The following is a 20184-nucleotide window of genomic DNA, read 5'->3' on the forward strand; positions in this document are numbered from 1 at the left end:
AACACAAAGACGGGTGGAACCTCACTGACCAGAACCCAATCCAGCAGAAGGCTGGAAACATGGGGAGAGACTCCCCCCGCCTTTAGGGACCCAGCCCGGTGACAGTCTGGAGGTGGGGGTCCCGAATGGCCTGCAGAGAGAGGGCACCCTCCCCGCCGGCTCCACCCAGCTTGGCTCTGTTTCCATCAGTGACTGCCCTTTGGGAAGGGCGACCTGGTGTCAATCAGCCTGCCTGCATCTTTTCTGGAACAACCTGGAGTTTACAGTTAGATCCTACGATTGGTACAGAGGGTGAAGAAAAGCCGACATACTTAATATGTTATCACTTTACTTCAACTATTTGTCAACAGTAACACTGAGAGAGTTTGCAAATACACAGAACACAAAGTGTGGCCTCGTGCCTGACGCCAGAGGACATGCAGTACAATTCGACCGTTCCTTGTCATCACAATGCCCTTTAAACCACAAGACAGAGAACGCCTCGGGAGCGGGACTCTGGAGGGAAACCAAGGAGTTTCGGGGTCCGCGGAACCGGGGAGCCTCCCACCAGCCCGGCCTGGACCAAATCAGACACGCCCGTGCTTTTCATTTCTCTCTTTCTGAGCAGATGAGAGAGGAGGATGACACGGACGGGAAGATAAAGGCGGGCAGGTTAAAGTCACACTTCTTTCAAAAAAGGAAAAAAAAAAAAAAAAAGCTAAACTCTCGATTGCTGTACTTGCTCTGTGGAGATTAACGAAGTGCTCGGTTTGCAGATTTGCTGGTTTGGTGACCTGGATGATGCGACAAAGGGGGCGGTGGGCGGGCAGAGCCCCGGCCGCCGCCGGCGTGGGCCCCCCTCCGTCGTCCCGCTGCCGCCTGTCCAGAGCCCCGCGCCCGCGGAGTCCCGCGCCAGCTTCGCCCTTTCTGGAAGAGCTCCCTGCCCGGCAGGTGCCGGGGGCGATCCTCGGGTCCACGGCTTAGGAGCACAGCACTGGCGGCTGCAGTGGCTCGAAGGGCTGAAACTACAAAGTACGGCCCGTGGGTGACTCAGGCACAGAACCAGGCGCGTGCAGCGCCCGCCCCGGGGGAGCGGATGGTGTCAGCACAACATGGAAGCGACAAGAGCACAGCGGAGAGTCACGTGACGCCCCGGCAGCCGCCTGACCGTGAGGAGGGGGCGGGGCCGCACTGGCGGGGCCGGGCACTCGTCGGCTGGGGTCAGATGGGCCACGGCGATGACACGGGGGTCGTGCTAGCACACGGCCACATGGAATCACGATGATCACGGCCACCACTCAGAAAACAAAACGGGGAACACACACACCGCCCTGGGCTGCTAAACGCTAAGAGAAGCCTTCGGGTTCCGGGGCGTCTCTGCCTGCTGCGGTTGGAAACAGGATGAGGGAGCTATGGTGCTGGGGACACAGGATGAGTTGGTCGTTTTCAGGTTGGAGATGAATACCTCTGCTGTGTATGGGGCCCCCCGCAGAGGGCTCTGAATGAGTGTGCATTCAATCAAATGCATACAAAAGAAACATGGATCATGGAAATTCACAGTTATTGCAGCCATTAAAGTGTCTAAGAATCTGTAACCAATAGTCCAAGGCAACCAGTCTTTAACTAGCTGTCTCAAGTTGCTACTGTAGAGTTTACTGCATTTTATCTATTTGCTTACCTGAAGTAACAGAGCAGTTATAATACTGATTACTTATGATAGTCTTCTGTTAATAAAATAAGGATTTATACAAAGCAATATCGGACTTTTAAAACAGTTAGATGCTATGTTACTTGGCACAGTTAGTAATGATTGTGTAAAGATTTCCGCCAGTCCTAGGGGGGCTTCTCTTCTTTTTATGAAAATACGGAAGAATATGAATTTTGTCCCTAGCATTTAAGTTTTTGGTCTACCCTCTCACACGTTTGTCTAAGGTACTGTCTTCCTATCAGGTAAGTGGAGCTCCTTGTAAAGTCTATATTGCTAATTTCGTGGACTGAAACGTTTGCCTTTCACACACAAATACTACCTATACAGTATATATATATATATATTTATATATTTATATATTTATATTATATAAAGTTTACTTACGTATTTTCATCAACCATATCAGGTCTACTTAATTTTTGCCCATTGTCAATAAAAGAGCAATAATGCAGCAAGTTTTGGGTTTTTTGTTTGGTTCTGTCTCTGGTTTTTTGTGTCGTCTCTTCTCTTCCTAGGCTGGGTTCTCATCTGCGTGTATAGTGAGGAAGCAGAGCTGAGGGCTGCAGGTTGGGGGTCAGGGTGGGGAGCTCAACACGTACGTGGCCGAGGCCCACGTCCCGGGCTGAGGTGGATGGAGCCCGGGGCGCCACCGCTAAATCAAACTGGTGGTGGGGGGTGGTTTGTTCCCTGTGACACAAGCCCCGGGGCTTGGGGGGCTCCATCCGGGCCGGGAGCAGACTGGGAGGTGGAAACAGAAAGTGCCCTGGGTCCGGTCTGGGGCTGCCGCCCCTGGGCGCGCCTGTGTGGTGTGCACTTGTTCTGCGGGGCCCGGGATCCCCACCCAGGCTGTCTACACAATTGTGCTGATACCGCTGGGTTTGGCCTTGCTGCTGGGGAGGGGCGGCGGGGCAGGGGGCTGCCCGTGGTGGTGCACGGCGTGGCCCACGTGGCCCGGGTGGCCGGCGTGAGCCGAGGGCAGCGGCGGGTGGCTGTGCGCGTGGGCCCCGTAGGCGGGCTGTCCCCCGTGGGGGCCGTGGTGGTACTGGTGTGCGTGCTGGATGTGCGGGGGTGGGTGGTAGTGGTGGTGGTGATGGTAGGGGGGCGGGTTCTGCTGGAGGGGGCAGTACTGGCCGTGGTGCCCATGCACTGGGGCCTGCAAGGGGCCCTCCGTGGGCCCCTGGGGGTGGCCGGGCGAGGGATGAGGCAGGTGGGGGGGCGGCTGGGGAGGGGCTGGGGGCAAGTGGGCCTGGGGAGGGGGCTTCCCTCTCTTACTCCCAAATAAGGAGCCCAGGAGGGAGGAGGAGTTGGGCATGGCCTGGTGTGGGCGAGATGGACAGTCTCGTGTTGATGTAGCTCTCCGGCGCATGTGAGGACTGCTAATGATGGACCCCTAAAAAGGAAATTCATAGAAACCAAAATTAAAAGAGCTTAGAGCACTTACATCAGAATGATTCTTAAGAAATGTCAAAAAAAAGTTCGCCCACTGACTGCTAAGCCTTAGTTCAACTCGCTAGCCGCACAGGCCAGGCCGTGTGAGGCTGGACTCAGACGCCACCTCCGGACACTGCCGTGCAGGTCGGCTGGGGGGGCCAGGAGGGGGCCTTCGGGGAGAAAGGTGGGGGGGGGGCGGGGCGCAGCCGCGGTGGGTCAAGGTTGACCTCTGCTCTTGGCCTGATGAGCACCCTGTTGCCGGAGGCGGCCAGAGCTTTCAGATCAGAACCGTGTGTCTGCGGGTGTGTGTAAGCCGTGTGTGCTGGGTAGGGTGGGGCGGGCGGGCTGCGTGCAGGGGAAGGGCCGGTCCTGCCGCCTCCTGCCCTAAGCTCTCCTGGGTCCTCTCAACGTCCGAGGGCGTGTGCTTCGCCTGTGCAGGTCCCGAGGTTTCTGGGCAGGTGGTGAGGGGGACAGGAGGGGCTGGGGAAGCCCCGTCCTGGGGGTGGGCACCGCCTAGGCATTTCACTGCGGCTACCTACTGCAAACCAAACACGGGAAAGGAAGGAAACAGAAAGGTCTGCAAGCTGAGGTTAGATGTGAACAGGAATATCGAGATGGCTGGAGGATGAATGAAATCTCATGAAATCCACACTGAATTCCTCTCGCTCTCATGGCTCTCCTCCCCCGAGCTAGCTGAGCAATTCCGTGGTGCCCTGACTGCAGACACACAGCAATCGAACCTCCAGGAAGGAAGCGATGGGGATGGCGGAGCATGGAAGTCCCGAGGTGGCAGAACCCAACAGCGAGGGGGCGGGGCAGGGTGCCCGGCGGCCGCCGCCTCCGGCCCAGGATGAGCAGGAAGCCGGGGTGTTAACCATGCTCGGACCGCGGGGATGGGTTAGGCGGAGACTAAACCACAACATCCAGACCCACCCCCTCCGTTGCAGCCCAAACAAGCGGTGAGGGGCATGGGAACGCCAGGCGGGCGGCATGCGCGGACGAGGCAGGCGGGGGGTCTGAGCCTCTGGGCAGAAGGGGAGGAGGAGCAAAACAAAAAGACACCAGGAGGCGACACACGACAGCCAGCTGGACGGGGGCTTCCGACTTACTTCCACATTGCTCTCTAGCGATCCCGCACTGCTGCGACGCCCTCGCTTCCCTGCCCAGAACATGCAATACCACAGGTTAGACGCGACACGGGGCGGGGCGCTGCCGCCGGATGGCCCGGGGGAGCCGGTGGCAGGGCAGTAATGAGTTAACAAGACAATGGGGTTCTTAAAAAGCAAAAAAAAAAAAAAAAAAAAAAAAAGTCTTTTTCAACCAGCCCAACTTTAACCCCCTCTCCTGGACCCGCAGCCTGGGGGGAGGGGCCTCTGGGGGGCTGGGGTGGGCGCACAGGCCCGGCTGACCCCGAGCTCCAGGGGGCCTCAGCCGCCTGCCCGCTGGGACGGGCAAGGGCAGCTCCTCCCACAGCTAAGACGAGCCAAGCGTGGGCCTGCCCGGCCTGACCTTCGGTGGATTTCACATACGTATGTATGGACATACGCACGCGCACACACACACATCTGCGTCCCCAGCTGCTGGTGGGCCTGACGCTTAGGAGACTTAACTCCACGTCCTCTTTCTCCTGGCGGAGCAGAGGGGCCGCACCCTGGGGCCGCGTTTGGTTTGTGCAGTGTCTGGCCAGGGACAGGGATGCTGGGACTTCCTCCCAGCCCAGGGCCTGGAGTCCTCTGTGGGCACAGCCCGCTGGGACACCACGCGCGTTCCCCAGTCGTGAGCCCTCACTGCCAACGCCTCTGCGTCCCCCGCACATGGCACGTAGCAGGCACACAACCTGTGCTGGCTGTGCCAGAGGAGGTTGAGTCTTCCTCTTGGTTCTGGACGTCCAGCGCCCACCCTGGCCCCCGCAGGTCCCCCAGACGACTTCTCCAGGCATTTCTGCAGGACACCGAGGCTGAGGCAGAGAAGGGGCTCCACGACGTTCTTCCAGCTTCCACCTGTGCAGGCCTGGCCAGGCCCCACAGTGCAGGACAGGTGTCCCTCTGTCCACACCAGGAGGAGACGGACGCTCTGGCCGATGGGCTGACCAGCTCAATCCCCACAGTGAGCACGTTCTCACGGTATCTGCCCGTCCACCTGAGGCGGGAAATCTTGGCCACGCTGCCTTCTGAGCTGGACCCGGGCTGGACCCAGGAGCCTGGAAAATGGAAGGCACTGCCTCGTGCCGCCCTGTGGCCCACACCCCGACCTGCGCTGGGTGGAGAGGGTGTGTCTGGACCCTTCGGGCCTCGTGGTGGCAGCTGCGCGTGCCTGGGACAGGCCCTTGGGCCTGGGCTCACGACGGCAGGCTCACGGGAGCTCCGGTAACTCTGCCTTGCCTGCTGACCCCCAAACCTGAGTTCCAGCTGGGAGCCTGGGGTCCACCGAAAGCCGTGCTGGACCCTGGCCTCAGAGCCCACTCGGAACTACGCCACACAGCAGATGAGGTTGCTGAAGATCACGGACCACCAGGTGGGAACTGGCTCTCGTTCCCGGCTGAAAACGACCCTTCCCTTCCTCATCTTTCCGCCGGTATGAGAAGAGGGGTGACCTTTCCTTCCTGCCTTCGGTCCCAACACGGCGGCCCAGGGACATGGAACAGAACTAGAGTCCAGTCTCCAGAAGGGGGGGCTCTGCAGCTGGAGGGGTGACCCTACCTGGCACGCCGTCCACTCTTTGCCTCAGTTTCCACATCTGTCCACTAGGCATGGCCCCCGCTCCCTGGGGTGGCTATGCTCAGACCTCCGCTCTCCTTGGGGTGTCTCAGTCTGCTCTCTAGCCCCTATAAGGCTGCGGACACTCCTCTGACTAAGGACCAGGGACAGAGAGGGAAGACAGAGGCCCCGCCGGGCTAGTAGCGCCCTCCAGCCGGCCTGCTTCACCCAACAGAACTGGGCCAGGCCCAGGGCTGGGGGTTGCGGCTTCCTACGCTGCCCCCGCTGGAGCTGAACAGGCCCCACTCCTGCCCACCGTGGGCCAAGACTCAGGAGACCTCTAACTTGGATGTCTTGGAGTGATTCTGAGTTTCTGAGACTTCACCTTTTCAACTTCTCAACTCAGCAGGAGATACAGGATGTCCCCGTCCCCGCAGGGGTCCTCTGCACTCCAGTCCGGGGCACACCTGCGGACACCTGCCCACGGCAGACGCACGTGTGGGCGTTTGCACATGTGCACACCACCTACTGACGGAGGAGGAGCCGGGCCAGCTGCTCCCACTCACGTATCCCCACCACTCCTCCCTTGCCTGCCCTGTTTGGGGTCCCCCCCAACCATCTCCGGATCCTGCACAAGCCTCAGGTGAGCCCTGCCCCAGCTGCCGCCTCTCGGCCACAGCAGGCCCTGCCAGCCCGGCCATGGACAGCCTGGGAGCCGCATCCAGACGGGGCGCCCGGCGAGGCTCTTCCCAGCCTTCCTGGCTTCTCAGCGTTGGGACAGCAGGCAGACAGGGATCTGCCCGAGGTCTCGCACCATGGCCCTAGCAACGCTGAGGGTGACAACAGCCAGCACGCGGGCCAGGCCCCATCCCCAATGCTCTGTGGGTACTGACTCTCACAGATTCTGGAGGGCAGCGCTAGTCCCGCCTGCATCTGGGGAACCCAAGCCCAGAGGTGTAACTCGACCAGGGCCCGGAGCCAAAGACCCCGGAATTGGCGTGCTGCGCGGCCCTCTGATGGGCTCTGCTTGGGAGGCCACCCCGAGCATGGCCCCCACCCCAGGAGAGGCAGCCGCTGGCCCCCTGGCTGCTACACGTGCGGAGTGCCCATCGTGGGACAGCAGGGGCTGCTTTGGAAACTGGCCGCCAGCTCTTCCCCAGCAGGTGCAGAACGTGGCAGGCTTCCAGCTGTGCCCCAGGTAACGACAGCAGACCCTGCAGGCCTAGGAGATGTCCTCTCCGTGGGGACCGGTGTTGGGCAGCTCGGCTGGTGAGGGGCTGGGGGCCTCAGGGTCCGTGGACAGTGTCCACTGTGACTTGACAGATCTGTGGCAGGAGCTAAGGCTCAGTCACGCCCGTGTCAGCGGTCCTTATGGGTCCTTGATCTCAGGCTGGCAGGGCTCTGGTGTCACTGAGACGAGCAGGGGGCCCAGCTGAAGGAAGACCACGTGGAGACCCGGGACGAGGCCTCGCAGCTCAGAGGGGGGCCGGGCTGGGGGCCAGGCCCCTCCCCCTGCCGCTTGGAAAGTCTGCCGCCCTGTTCTTCCTGGACCGTCAAACCATGACTGCCTCCCAGGTCCCAGAGGCTCGTGCCGGGCCGAGGGCACATCCCCGGGTGCTGTCTCCTGGACGGACATGTGGTCGCAGGTCTGGGGCAGCTGCTCTGGGAACGATGACAAGCCGGCTGCTGGGCGTCACTGTCCCGAGGGGAGAGGCTGGCCCTGAGTCTCACGTCTTCCCGACAAGCCCACCTCGGCCGGGGCACGGCGGGTGCGGGAGAGCTTCGCCCCAACCCAGTCCAGCACATAGGGTCACGTCTCCGGCATCTTCCGGCAGGCAGCTGGCGTTGGCCCGTCTTCCTCTGGAGGTCACAGGGAGCCTGTCCCAGTCTGGGGCTTTGGAGGTCATCAGGACTCAAACACCCACCTTACCGCCCCTCTCACCTTCGGGGCAGGGGGCGCTTTCCCGGGGATTCTCTTCACGGTGGTTTAGGACCCGAGAGGACTCGCTGCCTGGAGTCCTCGGCTCAGAATCCCCAAACAAAAATGGCAACGGTAACGATAAACAGAACTCAGCCAGACCTTGGAGCTCCGCCCTTCACACGGCCATGCACCCGGGCACGCGGCTCTGTCTGGCCCCTAAGCAGAGAGTGGACGGCTGAGGCCCTCGAGTGGCTGCGCTGAGGCCACTGCTACCTGAGGGGGCTGGGCAGGACCCAGAGAGGCCAGAACCTGTCCCACTGCACAAACTCAAACACAGGCCCTGGGTCCCCAGCCTGCAGAGGCCCCGAGCAGTCTGGTTACGGTTAGCTGGGTGTAACAAGCCACGGGGAAAACCAGTGGTTCTCAACCACGGCAATTCTGCCAACCAGGGGTGGTATTTCTCCCCCAGAGGGCACCTGGCAATTTGGGGGGACATTACTGGTTGTCATGACTGGGGGGTGTTACTGGCATCTAGTGGGCAGAGGCCAGGGATGCTGCTAAGCATCCTGCACAGAGCTGTCCCCAAAGCCAGGAATCAGCTGGCACAAGATGTCAACAGAGCCGGGGTTGAGAAGCCCTGCTTGACTCTCACGCTGGCCATGCAATTCGGATTTTCACTATGGAAAAAAAAAAATGACAAGACAGAAACAAAGAAAAAAAATCCAACTCAAAAAAAAAGAAAAAAAAGAAAAAAAATTCTGGGAAATGAATAAGCTGAAGGGAGGGATGGGGTCATCAGCAGGTTCTATACGGGGGCCCAGAGCTGGTCAAGCGGTGATGCCTGAGGCTGGTGGGGTGGGCGAAGCCCTGGTGGGGAGGGGTCCGCTGGGCCCTGGAGAGGAGGAGGCTGGTCTCAGCCTGAGAGGGTCTTCGCCAGCAGAGCCGCGGTGACGTCAGGCTCCTGAGGCTGGGACAGCTGGGGCCTCGGGGTGGGAGCCTGGGGTCCTGGCACAGCCACGTGCCCCCGTGTCCGGCTCCCTCCGCTCCGCCGCAGCCCCTGAGCTTCCTCATGGGAGAAGCTGCCTGGCTAGACACGCCTAGTGGGGGCTGAAGAGCCGCTGGCGTGCAGCCCCTCACCCCGTGGCTCCTCCAACCAACGGCGCTGGCAGGCAAAGCAGGCTGCAGCAGCGCTCCCCTCCCCCTCCCCTCCCCAGCTGAGGTCAGGCAGGGCCGCCAGCAGAAGCTCCCTGCTCAGTGATGCTCCACGCACAGCCCCGCCCCAGGAAACCTGGGCGGCTCGAGGGGTGCTGCTTGCTTGCACGCTAAGAGGCTGGCAGCAAATCAGACACACACAGAAACAAAGAAACAACAACGAAAATCACATTTCTGCCAGGGCTTTCCCACGGACGTCCCAGGGCCAGGCGTGGCCGCGTCTCTGGGCTGGACGGAGGCCTGGGTTTCCCAGGAAGGGAGACCTCTGTGGGGAAAGCAAGACCTGGGACAGTGGGAGACGGGGTCCCAGACACAGTGTCAAGGGCTTCACTCCATCTCATTCATCAGCATGAAGCACAGGGACGGGGCAGCACAGAGTACAGGGGACACACCCATCAGCAGGGCCCGACTCGCTCTGCATGACAGCAAATTTCAGAAAACAAATAAAAGAATAAAATAAATAAGCAAGGGAGACCAGGGGTAACCTCCCGGCCGTCCTGCCTTTGACCATTCGGCCCCGTTTCCTTTGGCCTTTGGGGGACGCCCTTCCGCGTGGCCACATGCTGCTGTGGTTTGGGGACGGCCACCCAAGTGAGCTCTGTCCGAGCCCCTCCACTGTCTGAGCCTCCAACACAGCCCCTTCCGGCCGACGCAAGCCCCGCCGGCCACGGGCGGCCGAGTCCCGTGTGCGCTGGGTAGGGGGCGGCCCTGGGCCCAGCTCTTACCCGCTTCTGAGAGGTCGCGCAGGGAGCTGCTGAGGGCGCTGCGCTTGAGGCCCTCGCCGCTGGCGTAGCTGTCATCCAGGCAGGCCCGGCTCAGTGTCCCGCCGCCCGGCTCCTTTTTGAGGCTGGAGCACTGGGACATGCTGGGCCGCACGACGCCCTTCTGCTTCTCGAGCTCCGCTGGAACAGAGGCCGAGGGGCCCAGTGAGGGGAGCATGGCCCCCAGCCAAGGGTGGCTTGAGGAAGGCAAGGGGCTGGCCCCCCCCCCCGGAGGGCGACGCAGAGGACTCGGGGGGGCCCTCTGCTCAGGGTGGCACCGGGCTGAGCCGTCACCTCCTCGGAAGGGGGCAAGTGAGGGGCAAGGTCGTCTGGAAAAGAGCAGGAGCGAGAGCACCTGCGACCAAAGGGGCCGAAAGGAGACCCCGGAAAGAAGGCTGGAGAGGCCAGGGTGCCCGAGGGCTGCAGGAAGGTCAGTCACTTTCCTAGGAGGCGGATTTGCCTGGTCTGGAGAGGAGTTAACCTGGCCTGGCTGTGGATGGAGGCCAGGGGTGGGGGCACCCATGTACCTCCAGGAATGAGGCTTAGAGCCAGGAGAAGCGGGGGTATCATTAGCTTTAATGAAAACCAGGGGATGGCCCTAGCCCTGACCCCTCTGGGTGGTCGGGCGCAGAAGACACAAATACCAACCACACTCAAGTGCGAAGGGCTCAGGTCCAGGGCTCTGGACATGGGGTGACCAGGGCTCCGAGAGGCCCCCCCTCAGGGCACACGATGTAGTTCCCAGGGCAGGACAGGCCTGGGCCTTGGAAGCCCGGCTCCCACCCAGAGACCCCTGCCCACCCCTCCTTCCTCTGTGCCACCTCCCGTGACCTGGGCAGGTGGGCTGCCTGGTCACGTGGCCGTGGGAAGGCCAGAAGAGGCCGAGGGCATCTCACCTCTGGGCTCAGAGTCACTGCACCCTGGCATCTCACCACTGTCTCGGCCCCCAGATGGGAGGCCACGCCTGCACCCAGCAGGCCCCCGGCCGGGCATCCGTGACTTACTCTCTATCCTGTGCTTCTCCATCTCCTGCACCTCCGCGATGGACTCCCGCAGGTCATCAGTGAATTTCTTCCGGTCTTGAGGATTGGGAGCGTTAAAGTTTATTAGCACTTTGATGTCAGCTCCGGGGACGGCGGACGTGAGCCGGATGCCGTTGGGGTAATCTGCAGAAGAGGACAGCGTGGGCCTCAGGGCGGGCTCTGCCACCTCCCTTCTGGCTGGCAAAGTACCAGCAGGTCTCCCTTCAGCCGGGGTGTGGGAGCACGCTGAGGCCAGGCTCCCAGAGGACACATCCCTCCAGGGAGGAGAGGCTCCACGGTGCAGCCCGGAGGGACCACCAGGCAGTCTCCGCCTCCTGACCTGGGTCTGTGTTTGCTCCGTGTCCAAGTCGAGGGCAGGTCCGACTGATCTGAGGCAAAGCCGGGGCCCTCGTTCTTCCCCAGCGGAAGGGCGTGGAGCCTGGACTCTTTAGGTCAGGATCCTTGGTCACTCGGCCAGGTGCCGAGCCTGGGAGGACGGGGAGGTGGTGTCCCCGCTGGGGGACAGTCTTATCCAGTCACTTCGGACTCTTCTGTGCTCTCCCGACTGGTCTCCAGGCCCCCAGCTCCCTTGCGGTACACTGTGGGCACCCCACACCCCACAGAGTCTTCTGCTCAGACCTGCCCAGTCCCTCCTCCGTGCTCTCGGGGTCTCTGGGGCTTTGGTGTCCTGGCAGCCTCTCTCCTCAGTGGGAATCAAGCATCCACCACTGAGTGTGTGAAGGTTCTTGGCCCAAACACCAATCCCACCACGGTTCAGACCTGGGTCAGGGCCGGGACCTCCAACGCCTAGAGGCCTGTGTGGGTTTCCTAAATGCAGGAAGCGGGCAGGGTAAGACTGCGGCTGCAGAGTCTGGGGAGGGTGTGCAGCCCGCCACTGCCTGCCATCCGTCCAAACCTAGCTTTACAAGACGAGCCACGGATACCTAAATCTTATGGGAAGATGTTAGTATGAGCTCAACGAATTTAAAATAAAGTTCAAATATAACATAACTGAGCCGCGACCGACCAGGGGCTGCCAGTTTGAGACCCCGGGTGCGAGGCATGTCCTACAGAAGGTCGGGGTCGGCTCTCACTAGCACCACGTCCAGGGCTGAGGGCTGAGCCCTGGGAACCTGAAAGCGGCCTGGGCACGGCCTCTGCCTGAGGACTCGGTCTGCTCGGGCCGCTGCTGGGTGGTCACTACCACGGCCACCCCTTCCAAGAGGGGCCTGCCGGTCAGGACAGTGTGCATGGCACCAGCCTCCCTGGTGCTGCCTGGGAGAAACCAAGGCAAGGCCGGCCTTCCGGCCTGGGGTGGAGTGACGGCAGGGTCTGCATCCTGAGCTCCTCACAGGCACGTGAGAAAGGAGGGGCTGGCAGGTCCAGTCCCGTTTGGCAAAGAGAAGCCCTCAGGCCCCGTGTTCTGGGATGGCCCAGCCACGGGTCCCTGGCACCTTTCAACCTGCAGAGGGAAGGCGGATGGGACAGGACCGCGGGACCTTGCTGCTGGACACGCCCAGACGCTCCACTGTGGCGGCCCTTCCCTTGGCCCCTCCAGAACATGGGGAGCAGCAGGACGCCCCCCATCCCACCCCAGGGGCACTGGCTCAGCCTGCGGCTCGAGGTCCTCCGACAGGGAGGGGACAGAGAGGGAGAGAGGAGAAGGGAAGGGCATGGGTGGCGAGAAGGAACAAGACCAAAAGGACCCGTCAGCTGGTGTTGCAGGGGCAGCCAGCTCCCTTCCCGGATCCCCTGGCCCAGGACCCATTCACACCCAAAAGCCTGAACAAGCACCTCCCCTGGGCCACGGGCTGTCCTGGCCTTTATGTGAACGGCCTCATCTCATCCTGAGGCAGGCACTACCATCACCCCATCGATGGACCAAGGGAACCGGGCCGGAGAGGTCCAACAGCCAGAACACGTGGCGCTGAAACCTGAGCGGATGGATCGGGGCTCTGCTCGCGACCTCTGCCTGCAGTCTCTCCGGCATGACCCTCACCTGACTGTTTGGCCATATCTGTATATCACCTGTGCCATCCACTCGATGTTTTCCTATCAACATTTTATTTAAATAAACTCACTCTGCACTAAATTTAAGAATCTTATCACCTGCAAGAAGTAACGGTAAAAGTAAACCCAATGAGTCCTACATACAATGATACTGAATCCTCCCTGGTTACCCCCAGCCGGCAACCTGCCCTCTGTTGGGAAAGTGGGAATAAGAACACCGGAGAGGCTACCCTGGAGTCGTCCCTGATGGAGCCAGGAGGAAGGAGAGGGGACGGCGGAGGAGAGCTTCCTCGCTACACGGATGGACCAAGCGAGGCCGCCTCCTGCCACGGGGTGCAGGCCGTGTGTGGACGGGCGCAGGGACTCACTCACACTGGTTCTCGAAGAGTAAGACCTGCATGCCGTACAGGGAGAAGGACTGTCGGAAGCTGTACGTCACTGAGTTCTTCTTCTTCTGGAAGATCTTGGTGACCTGGGGGCAGCCAGAGACAGAGGCTGAGCCACTGGGCCCGAGCGGCCGGCAGCAGCCCTGGGCGCTCAGGACTCTAAGTAGGCCCACAGTTCGAGTTCTCCCGTGTGAGGACCCTCCTGCGGTTCCAAGGTCAGGAGGCCCCCGGGGCGGGGAGGGCTGATACAGGGACGGACACTCACGCCGACATCCCCACGCACGGCCCAAAGGCAGCGTGAAACCCTCTGAGAGATGAGTTCTACAGAGGAGGACACTGAGGCCAGAGGTCTGAAACGACCTGCTCAAGGTCAGGAACTCTGAAAGGACTTGAACCCACATGTCTAGATTCCAGCCTCAGGAACCCGAGAAGAGCAGCTGGTCCTCAAATCAGGTGGGGAAAGGGGATAGGGTCTCGGGCAAGAGGGGGCCTGCAGGAGGCAAGAGCTCCAAAGGGCAGGCCCCCTGCTCCCTGCGGGAACATCTACATTTGTGCTACCTGTTTTGGGGCAAGAGCTCAACTTCCCTTTGGGGAGCCCATCTCTGCCATGTTCAGCCCATTAGTCCTGGGGCTGAGACCCAGGCCAGCGAGACAGCACCGCCCCCGCCTGGCCCCAGGGACGGGCTTGGGCAGCAGCGAGACCTCTGCTCAGTCTCGGGAAGAGGATCCCCCGGCAGCCGAGGGGACGGGATTAGGCCCGGACCTGCGGAGGCTGACTCTCCCCTCCTGGATGAGCCCGCCTGAGGTGGGAGCCCAGGCAGCCGACACTGGGCGCAGCCGGGGCCACTCTCCCAAGCCATTCTGGGGTCTGCACACCCAGGCCCTCACCCGTGGGGACCACGTACCACCAGGAGGTCATTGAACAGGAAGATTTCCCGCTGGTGCAGCCCAAGCTTCTGGGGCTTGTTTGGGTCTGGAACCTCGAAGAGCCGGCAGTAGCAGACCAGGCGCCGGTGCGGCAGCGACAGCACCTGTGTGGACGGGCGGCGTTGGCTCTATGCGCCCGTGGGGACAGGGGACTCCCCCACCCCGCCCTCCCTCGGGCCTCCGGAGGCCCCTGCTCCAGGGAGACCGCCTTCCGACTCCTCTCAGCACTGGGCTCGTGGAGCCCCCGCCAGGGAGCCACGCGTATCTTCTGAGCCCCCGTCATGTGCGCCCCAAGCCACACACATAGGAGGCTTCCCCGCCCCCAGGCCCTCCCTCCTGAAGGCTCTCAGCCCTGACAGCTGGGTCTGGGGGAGCCGTGTAGGGTCCTGAGCCGGCAGTCACCACCTCGAGGGGCCGGTCCCTGCCCTCCGCACACGCAGCCGTGGGCACACACGGCCCTACGTGGGGCTGCTCTCCAGGCCCGAGCTCAGCGACCCGCAGATGAGAGAGAGGGGGCGCGGGGCCAGCCTGGTGCCCTCAGGGGGCAGCGCTGTCCGCAGCAGAGTGTGAGCGAGAAGGGAGGGCAGGACGCAGGGCTGGGGAGGTGGGTGAGGGCAGGTCACGGGCGTGCCGGGCGGGGGTCTCGGGCCCTCTGCAGGGGTAGCTGACCTGGCTGCCAGGGCGGGGTAAGGAGCGGACCACATGACGGCCAGCAGGCACACTACTGCCAGCCCTGGCGGCAAAAGGGACCTGGGAGGCACAGCGTGGGCTGGGTGGGGAGGGGGAGGCCTCAACGGCACACCAAGGTCATCTCTTCAGGCACAGGGTCTCGGGGCCGAGGGACAAGCGGGATCTCTGAGCTCAACCGGGCCCAGACAAGACGGGAGGGGACCACCTGCTCTGGGCCTGACAGCACAACCCTCCCGCGTGCTCGCAGAGATCTGAGGTGGAGATAACTGTGAAAATCAAATGTCTTATGGCTCCGGAAATTAACTCATGCAGCCAGAACTGTGGGTTTGGGAGCCGCGAGCTGCGGGGAGTGGGGATCACGGAAGGCGAAAGCCGAGGGGAACTCACACAGCCGAGCCCGTGGTGCAAGGATCCGATCTACAGGGGGAAGCAGTGAACACACAAGAAGAGATGTTAATGTTCCAAATACACATCTGGGCCCTGACGGAGACCCCGGGGTGACACCCGCCCACGGCGCCTCCCAGGGCGCCCCCAGCGGGCTCTGACGGGGAGCCCAGGCCGCCAGGGAGCCACTGCACAGCCCCAGCCATTGGTTTATTAAGAGCCTCAGATTCTCATCAAAGGGGACCCAGAGAGAAGGGTTGTTACTCCCTTAACAAGCCCCAAACCTGACATAATTCACCAACCCCACTGGGAAGGGAACAGGTTCCAAAGGCACTGCGGCTACTGGCCGAAGCCGAGCCAGCGGGGCAGCCTGGGGTCGCGGGGTGGGTGGGTCTTGGGTACCCCGGGCCTCCCGCTGTGGGGACGGAGACCACCTACCGGCTTCTTCCCCACGATGAGCTTCTCCACCTTCTGCACCTGCGACACGTGGTCCTCGTTGGTCTTCAGCTCCCGCTTCCGGATCCGCTCGTAGATCCCGATCAGCATCTCCCGGGGGATGTCCTCCCCGTCGTCCACGCCTGGTGGGGAACAGGGGTAAGGCTCACCCCAAGGCACCAGGTTCTAAACCAAATCTGGACAGCGCTCCCCATGCCAGGCCCCAGCTGAACCAAAGGCCTCCAGACCCACAGCAGCTGGCCCTGCCCCATCCACTACACGTGTTTTTGGAGCCCCCGCACCAGGGACCAGGCTGGCACTGCCCCCGGATGAGTGTGGAGAGGCCTGTGCCACCTTGCAGCCACGCCCGGGGGCTCCGCACACACGGCCCCGCTCGATCCCGGCCGCCATCCCGTGGGGCGGGCACCACGGTCCCCAGTGTACCGACGGGCTGGAGGGGGCCTGGGGACCGGTCTGGGGTGCGGGGAGGCTGTGCGGACGGGGCTGCCCGGCCCGCATCCTCACTTTGCTCTTTGTCGGCCTGAGTCATGGTCTCTCTGAGCTACGAGTCCCCTCCTCAGTGACACAGGCCACCAAGAGCACGGTAACTTCACAGGGGCCAGGGCAGCTCACGGGGCCATCCCCAGCCCCCCCGACACGAGAGCTCAGGGGGTCTGAGTGGCTGCTGTCCCAGTTCTGGGACTTGAAGCCAGGTTGCTCTGACAACAAGCTTGCGCCCTTTCTGCTGCACGGCCCCAAAAATGCTGTCAGGAAGTCCCAGCCCTGCTCACGACAGAGACGTGAAGCCCCCAGGGCCTCAGTCTGCAGGCTGCTGGCGGTACATGGGGCAGTGGGACGGCTCAAGCCCTCTGGTGGGCTAGCCAGCACCACCTGCCAGTGATAAATTCAAACACCCTCGGGCCCACTGAGTGGATCTGGGGGATTTGTCCCGTGGGGCGTTAACATTCAATGCGGTGCTGCTTCCCAATCGCAGAAAACGGGAGCTAACCCATTTGCACACTCACAGGGGACTGGCTAAGCAGTCCGCATATGAGGACTCCTGGGACGGGGATTACTGTACGCCCGCAGGAACGAGGAAGGCCACGGCAAACCTTGGCAACAGCCCTCAGATTTACCAAACGAAAGAGTGAGGCGCCGAGTGGAAGAGGGTCAAAGCCGTGCACGTTTGGACCGGTTCCCACGAGAAGCTCTGGGTGGCACAGCAGGGACTCAAAGCCGATGACCTCCAGGGATGGGAAGGGCCCTGCTGTACACCTTTTATGCTTTCTGGCTTTTTTCTAATTAGCTATTTTTTCAGAGCAGTTTTAAGGTCATAGCAAAATTCAGGGGAAAGCACAGAGAGCTCCCATATACCCCCAGCTCCCCGACAATCAGCACCCCGACCAGAATGGTGCCTTCGTTACAACTGAAGAACCTATGCGGACACGTCCCAGTCACCAGAGTCCACGGTTCACACGAGGGTTCACTCTTGGTGTTGTCCACCCTATGGGTCTGGACAAATGGACGATGCCATGTGTCTGCCATTATAATACCGTACAGAATTTTCACTGCCCTAAAAACCCCTCTGTGCTTCTCCTTTTCATCCCTCCCCCACGACCACTGGCAACTACTGGTCTCTTGACTGTCTCCACAGCTTCGCCTCCTGCAGCATGTGGCACAGCTGGAATCAGGGTGCAGGCTTTCAGATAGGTTGCTTTCACTTAGCGATGTTCCTTTAAGGTTCCCCCGTGTCTTTTCATGACTTGGTAGCTCACTTCTTTTCAGGGCTGAATAATATCCCATTGTCTGGACGCACCAAGGTTTATCCATTCATCTACGGAAGGACAGCTTGGTTGCGTCCTAGTTTTGGTGAATATGAATAAAGCTGCTATAAACATCCGTGGGCAGGTTTCTGTGTGGACGTAAGTTTTCAGCTCATTTGGGTAAATTCCAAGAAGGACAACTGCTGGGTCACGTTACTTTCTGGTTTTTGAACTATGTGAGGATAAGACCCATTCAAAATATACATTTAAAAAATCTGAAGGCAAATATCAATAAAAGCAAAATATCGCTTGCCTGGCTTCCGGGTTCCTCCCTGCCTCTCCCTGAACTCCCAGAGGCCCCCCCTCCTGCTGGACCCACTGGGCACACTGAGTGATTCCAGAGAAAATGTGTGCCTGGTGCATGCTGGGGCAGGGGGGCACTCTCTAAAAAGAACAAGCTGGGACGTGTGCTCAGCACAGAGCGCCGACCTGGCTTTGGGAGGCCAGCGTCCTGCGTCCTGCCTCCTCTGACACACACTTGCTGTGTGACCTTGGGCAAGTCCCCTCCCTCTCTGAACCTTCTGAAGCTCAAGGAAGATGGGGCAGAGAACGCTCGAGTCCCTGGCTTGAAGAAAAGAGGTGATTGGTGGCAACAGTCCAGGCTCGCGAGAAAGAATCAGTGGCTTCCTCTCCTGGTTCTGGGGTGCTCAGCCCCTGCCCTGGGAACTGGGGTGACAAAGCCCCACCTCCCCCAGACTGCCGGGATGGCGGATGCAAGGATGCGCACGAACCATGAAGCCGCAGGCATGAGGGCGGCCGACCGGCAGGTATCTGACCCAGCAGCCCTGTCTTCCCCCGAGCCTCTGTCCACGGGCCTCGTTTCTGTCTCATTTCTCACACAGGAGAGGCCCCAGTTACATGGCTGAGCTGCTAAACCAGAGGAAAAAAATCAGAGTCCCTTAAGCTCCCAGGGTCGCCAACAGCACACAGCTCACGGCCAGCTTTCCCGGCAGCTACACAGCAGCCGGCTGCATTCAGGGCCATGGGGACACCGTGGAGACCAGACCAGACTAGGCACAGCGAGGAGAGGGGCTCGAGGTGACAGAGAGGAGGGGAGGGGGTGCAGCCCCCGGACCATCTGTGTCTGCTGACTGCCCTGCTCCCTGGCCTGGCCTGGCGCCTGGATCTCTCATTAACGAGGTTCCTAGGAACCACAGCTGAGCCCTGGCCCTCCCCAGGGCCTGCAGAGGGCCGCACAGGGAGGGCCCTGAGCCCACCGCCCTGCAGGACCGTCTGTCAGCGTGGGGCCCACCCCCAGGGAGTGCCAGCACAGACCCTCCGCTCTGGGGGACGTGACGATGGAGCAGTTTTACAGAAATGAAGGACAAAATGAAAATTTTAAACAGCTCGAAAAGTTGGACTTGATTCACATCAGTTGTTTCCCTTTTATAAAATTATGATGCCATTTCTAAAGGGACTTCAGTCCCTTACAGCTGCTTCCCAAGGAGAGGGACAGTCCCCCAGCCCGGTACCCCACGGACATGAGGGACCTGCCGGCAGCAAACACGGAGACAGCCATTCCCTTTTCCGTCCCTCTCCTGCCTGGCGACACAGGAGGAAGCGTCCATCTGGCTGCCCAGCCCCTGGTCACCTGCCCCACATGGGCCCACCTGGCGGGGAGGAGAGGGCAGCCTCGGGCCCGGGGCCCAGCCAGGAACAGCTTGGCTGGAACCCACAGCGGTTTTGCCTTTTCACAGCGCTCATTTTCGTAAATGATGCCCATGTGTGACAAATGCTACCGGTTTCCTGCTTACAGTGATGACATAAAGTTCCTTTTAAAAATACATACGGGGCTTCCCTGGTGGCGCAGTGGTTGGGAGTCCGCCTGCCGATGCAGGGGACACGAGTTCGTGCCCCGGTCCGGGAGGATCCCACATGCCGCGGAGCGGCTGGGCCTGTGAGCCATGGCTGCCGGGCCTGCGTGTCCGGAGCCTGTGCTCCGCGACCGGAGAGGCCACAGCAGTGAGAGGCCCACGTACCGCAAAAACAAACCAGAAAACATATGTTTAATAAGAAGACAAAAATGAAAAGGCAAGTCTGTTCCAAGAGGACCACTGAGGGACGTGGGTGGTGGGCGATGCTGTGTGGGCAGCAGTGATGGGGGCAGGACAGTGCCGGCCCCCCCCGGCCCCCATCCCGGCCCCACCCCCCGTGCTTGGAGGCCCCAGGGCGCCCAGCACCCAGCCTGTGGTCCATCCTCCCTCTGCCCCTGCAACCAGGCCTGGATCCACCGTGTGTGGCCCGGCCCCGGGCGCTGAGCCGAGCTGCGCTCTCAGGCCTCTGCCCTCTGGCGCCCTAGGCCTGCCAGCCCTGGGGTCCTCTGAGACGACATGCCGCCTCCCGCTCGGAGTGCCCCCGCCACAGCATTCAGCGCCCTCTACGGGAACTTGCACTGCCTGGGCTCCTTCGGGGAGGAGCCCCACCCCTCCCCACGTGAGGCCACGCTGCGCGCACCCGTCAGGTACATGCTGGCGGCCAGGGGGTGGGCGTCCCGCCGGGGCCAGGGCAGCTCACCTCGGAGGTTCTTGACGAAGTCCTCCAGCTTCATCTTGCGCTCAGGCTTGACATTGGGGCTGTACATGTCGGTGTTGAGCAGGATGATGGCGAAGGCCAGGATGAAGATGGTGTCTGGGTTCCGGAACTGCCGCACCACCCCGGGGTTGCAGATGCAGTACCGCTGGCTGGGGGCGGACGGGGGTGGTGCTTCAGCCAGGGCAGGAGGCCAGTCGGCCCCTCACCCGTGAGCAGCCCTAAACAGCTGAGGCTGGTCACTGACCTCGGAGCCTCCGTTTCTGGTAA

At 61.4% G+C, this 20184-nt stretch overlaps 1 protein-coding gene across 7 annotated transcripts in view; it reads right to left on the minus strand.

The window, feature by feature from the left end:
* Nucleotides 1-834: 834 nt before the first annotated feature.
* IQSEC1 (IQ motif and Sec7 domain ArfGEF 1) overlaps nucleotides 835-20184 on the minus strand; it is a gene marked incomplete at both ends in the record, with an annotated part of 318762 nt that continues 299412 nt past the window's right edge. For 4 of the 7 annotated variants that reach the window (XM_079713576.1, XM_079713577.1, XM_079713578.1 and 1 more), the window contains 9 exons: nucleotides 2538-3077; nucleotides 4228-4277; nucleotides 9673-9849; nucleotides 10713-10874; nucleotides 13113-13212; nucleotides 14032-14157; nucleotides 15131-15160; nucleotides 15566-15705; nucleotides 19900-20066. In XM_079713576.1, the coding sequence (XP_079569702.1) occupies nucleotides 2538-3077; nucleotides 4228-4277; nucleotides 9673-9849; nucleotides 10713-10874; nucleotides 13113-13212; nucleotides 14032-14157; nucleotides 15131-15160; nucleotides 15566-15705; nucleotides 19900-20066 (1492 nt within the window). Of the gene's footprint in view, nucleotides 1005-2537; nucleotides 3078-4227; nucleotides 4278-9672; nucleotides 9850-10712; nucleotides 10875-13112; nucleotides 13213-14031; nucleotides 14158-15130; nucleotides 15161-15565; nucleotides 15706-19899; nucleotides 20067-20184 lie in introns of those variants that run through there. The other 3 variants (XM_079713582.1, XM_079713580.1, XM_079713581.1) reach the window with 1 other exon arrangement.

This window comes from Hyperoodon ampullatus (genome assembly GCF_949752795.1).
Source record: "Hyperoodon ampullatus genome assembly, chromosome: 10".
NCBI lineage: Eukaryota > Metazoa > Chordata > Mammalia > Artiodactyla > Ziphiidae > Hyperoodon > Hyperoodon ampullatus.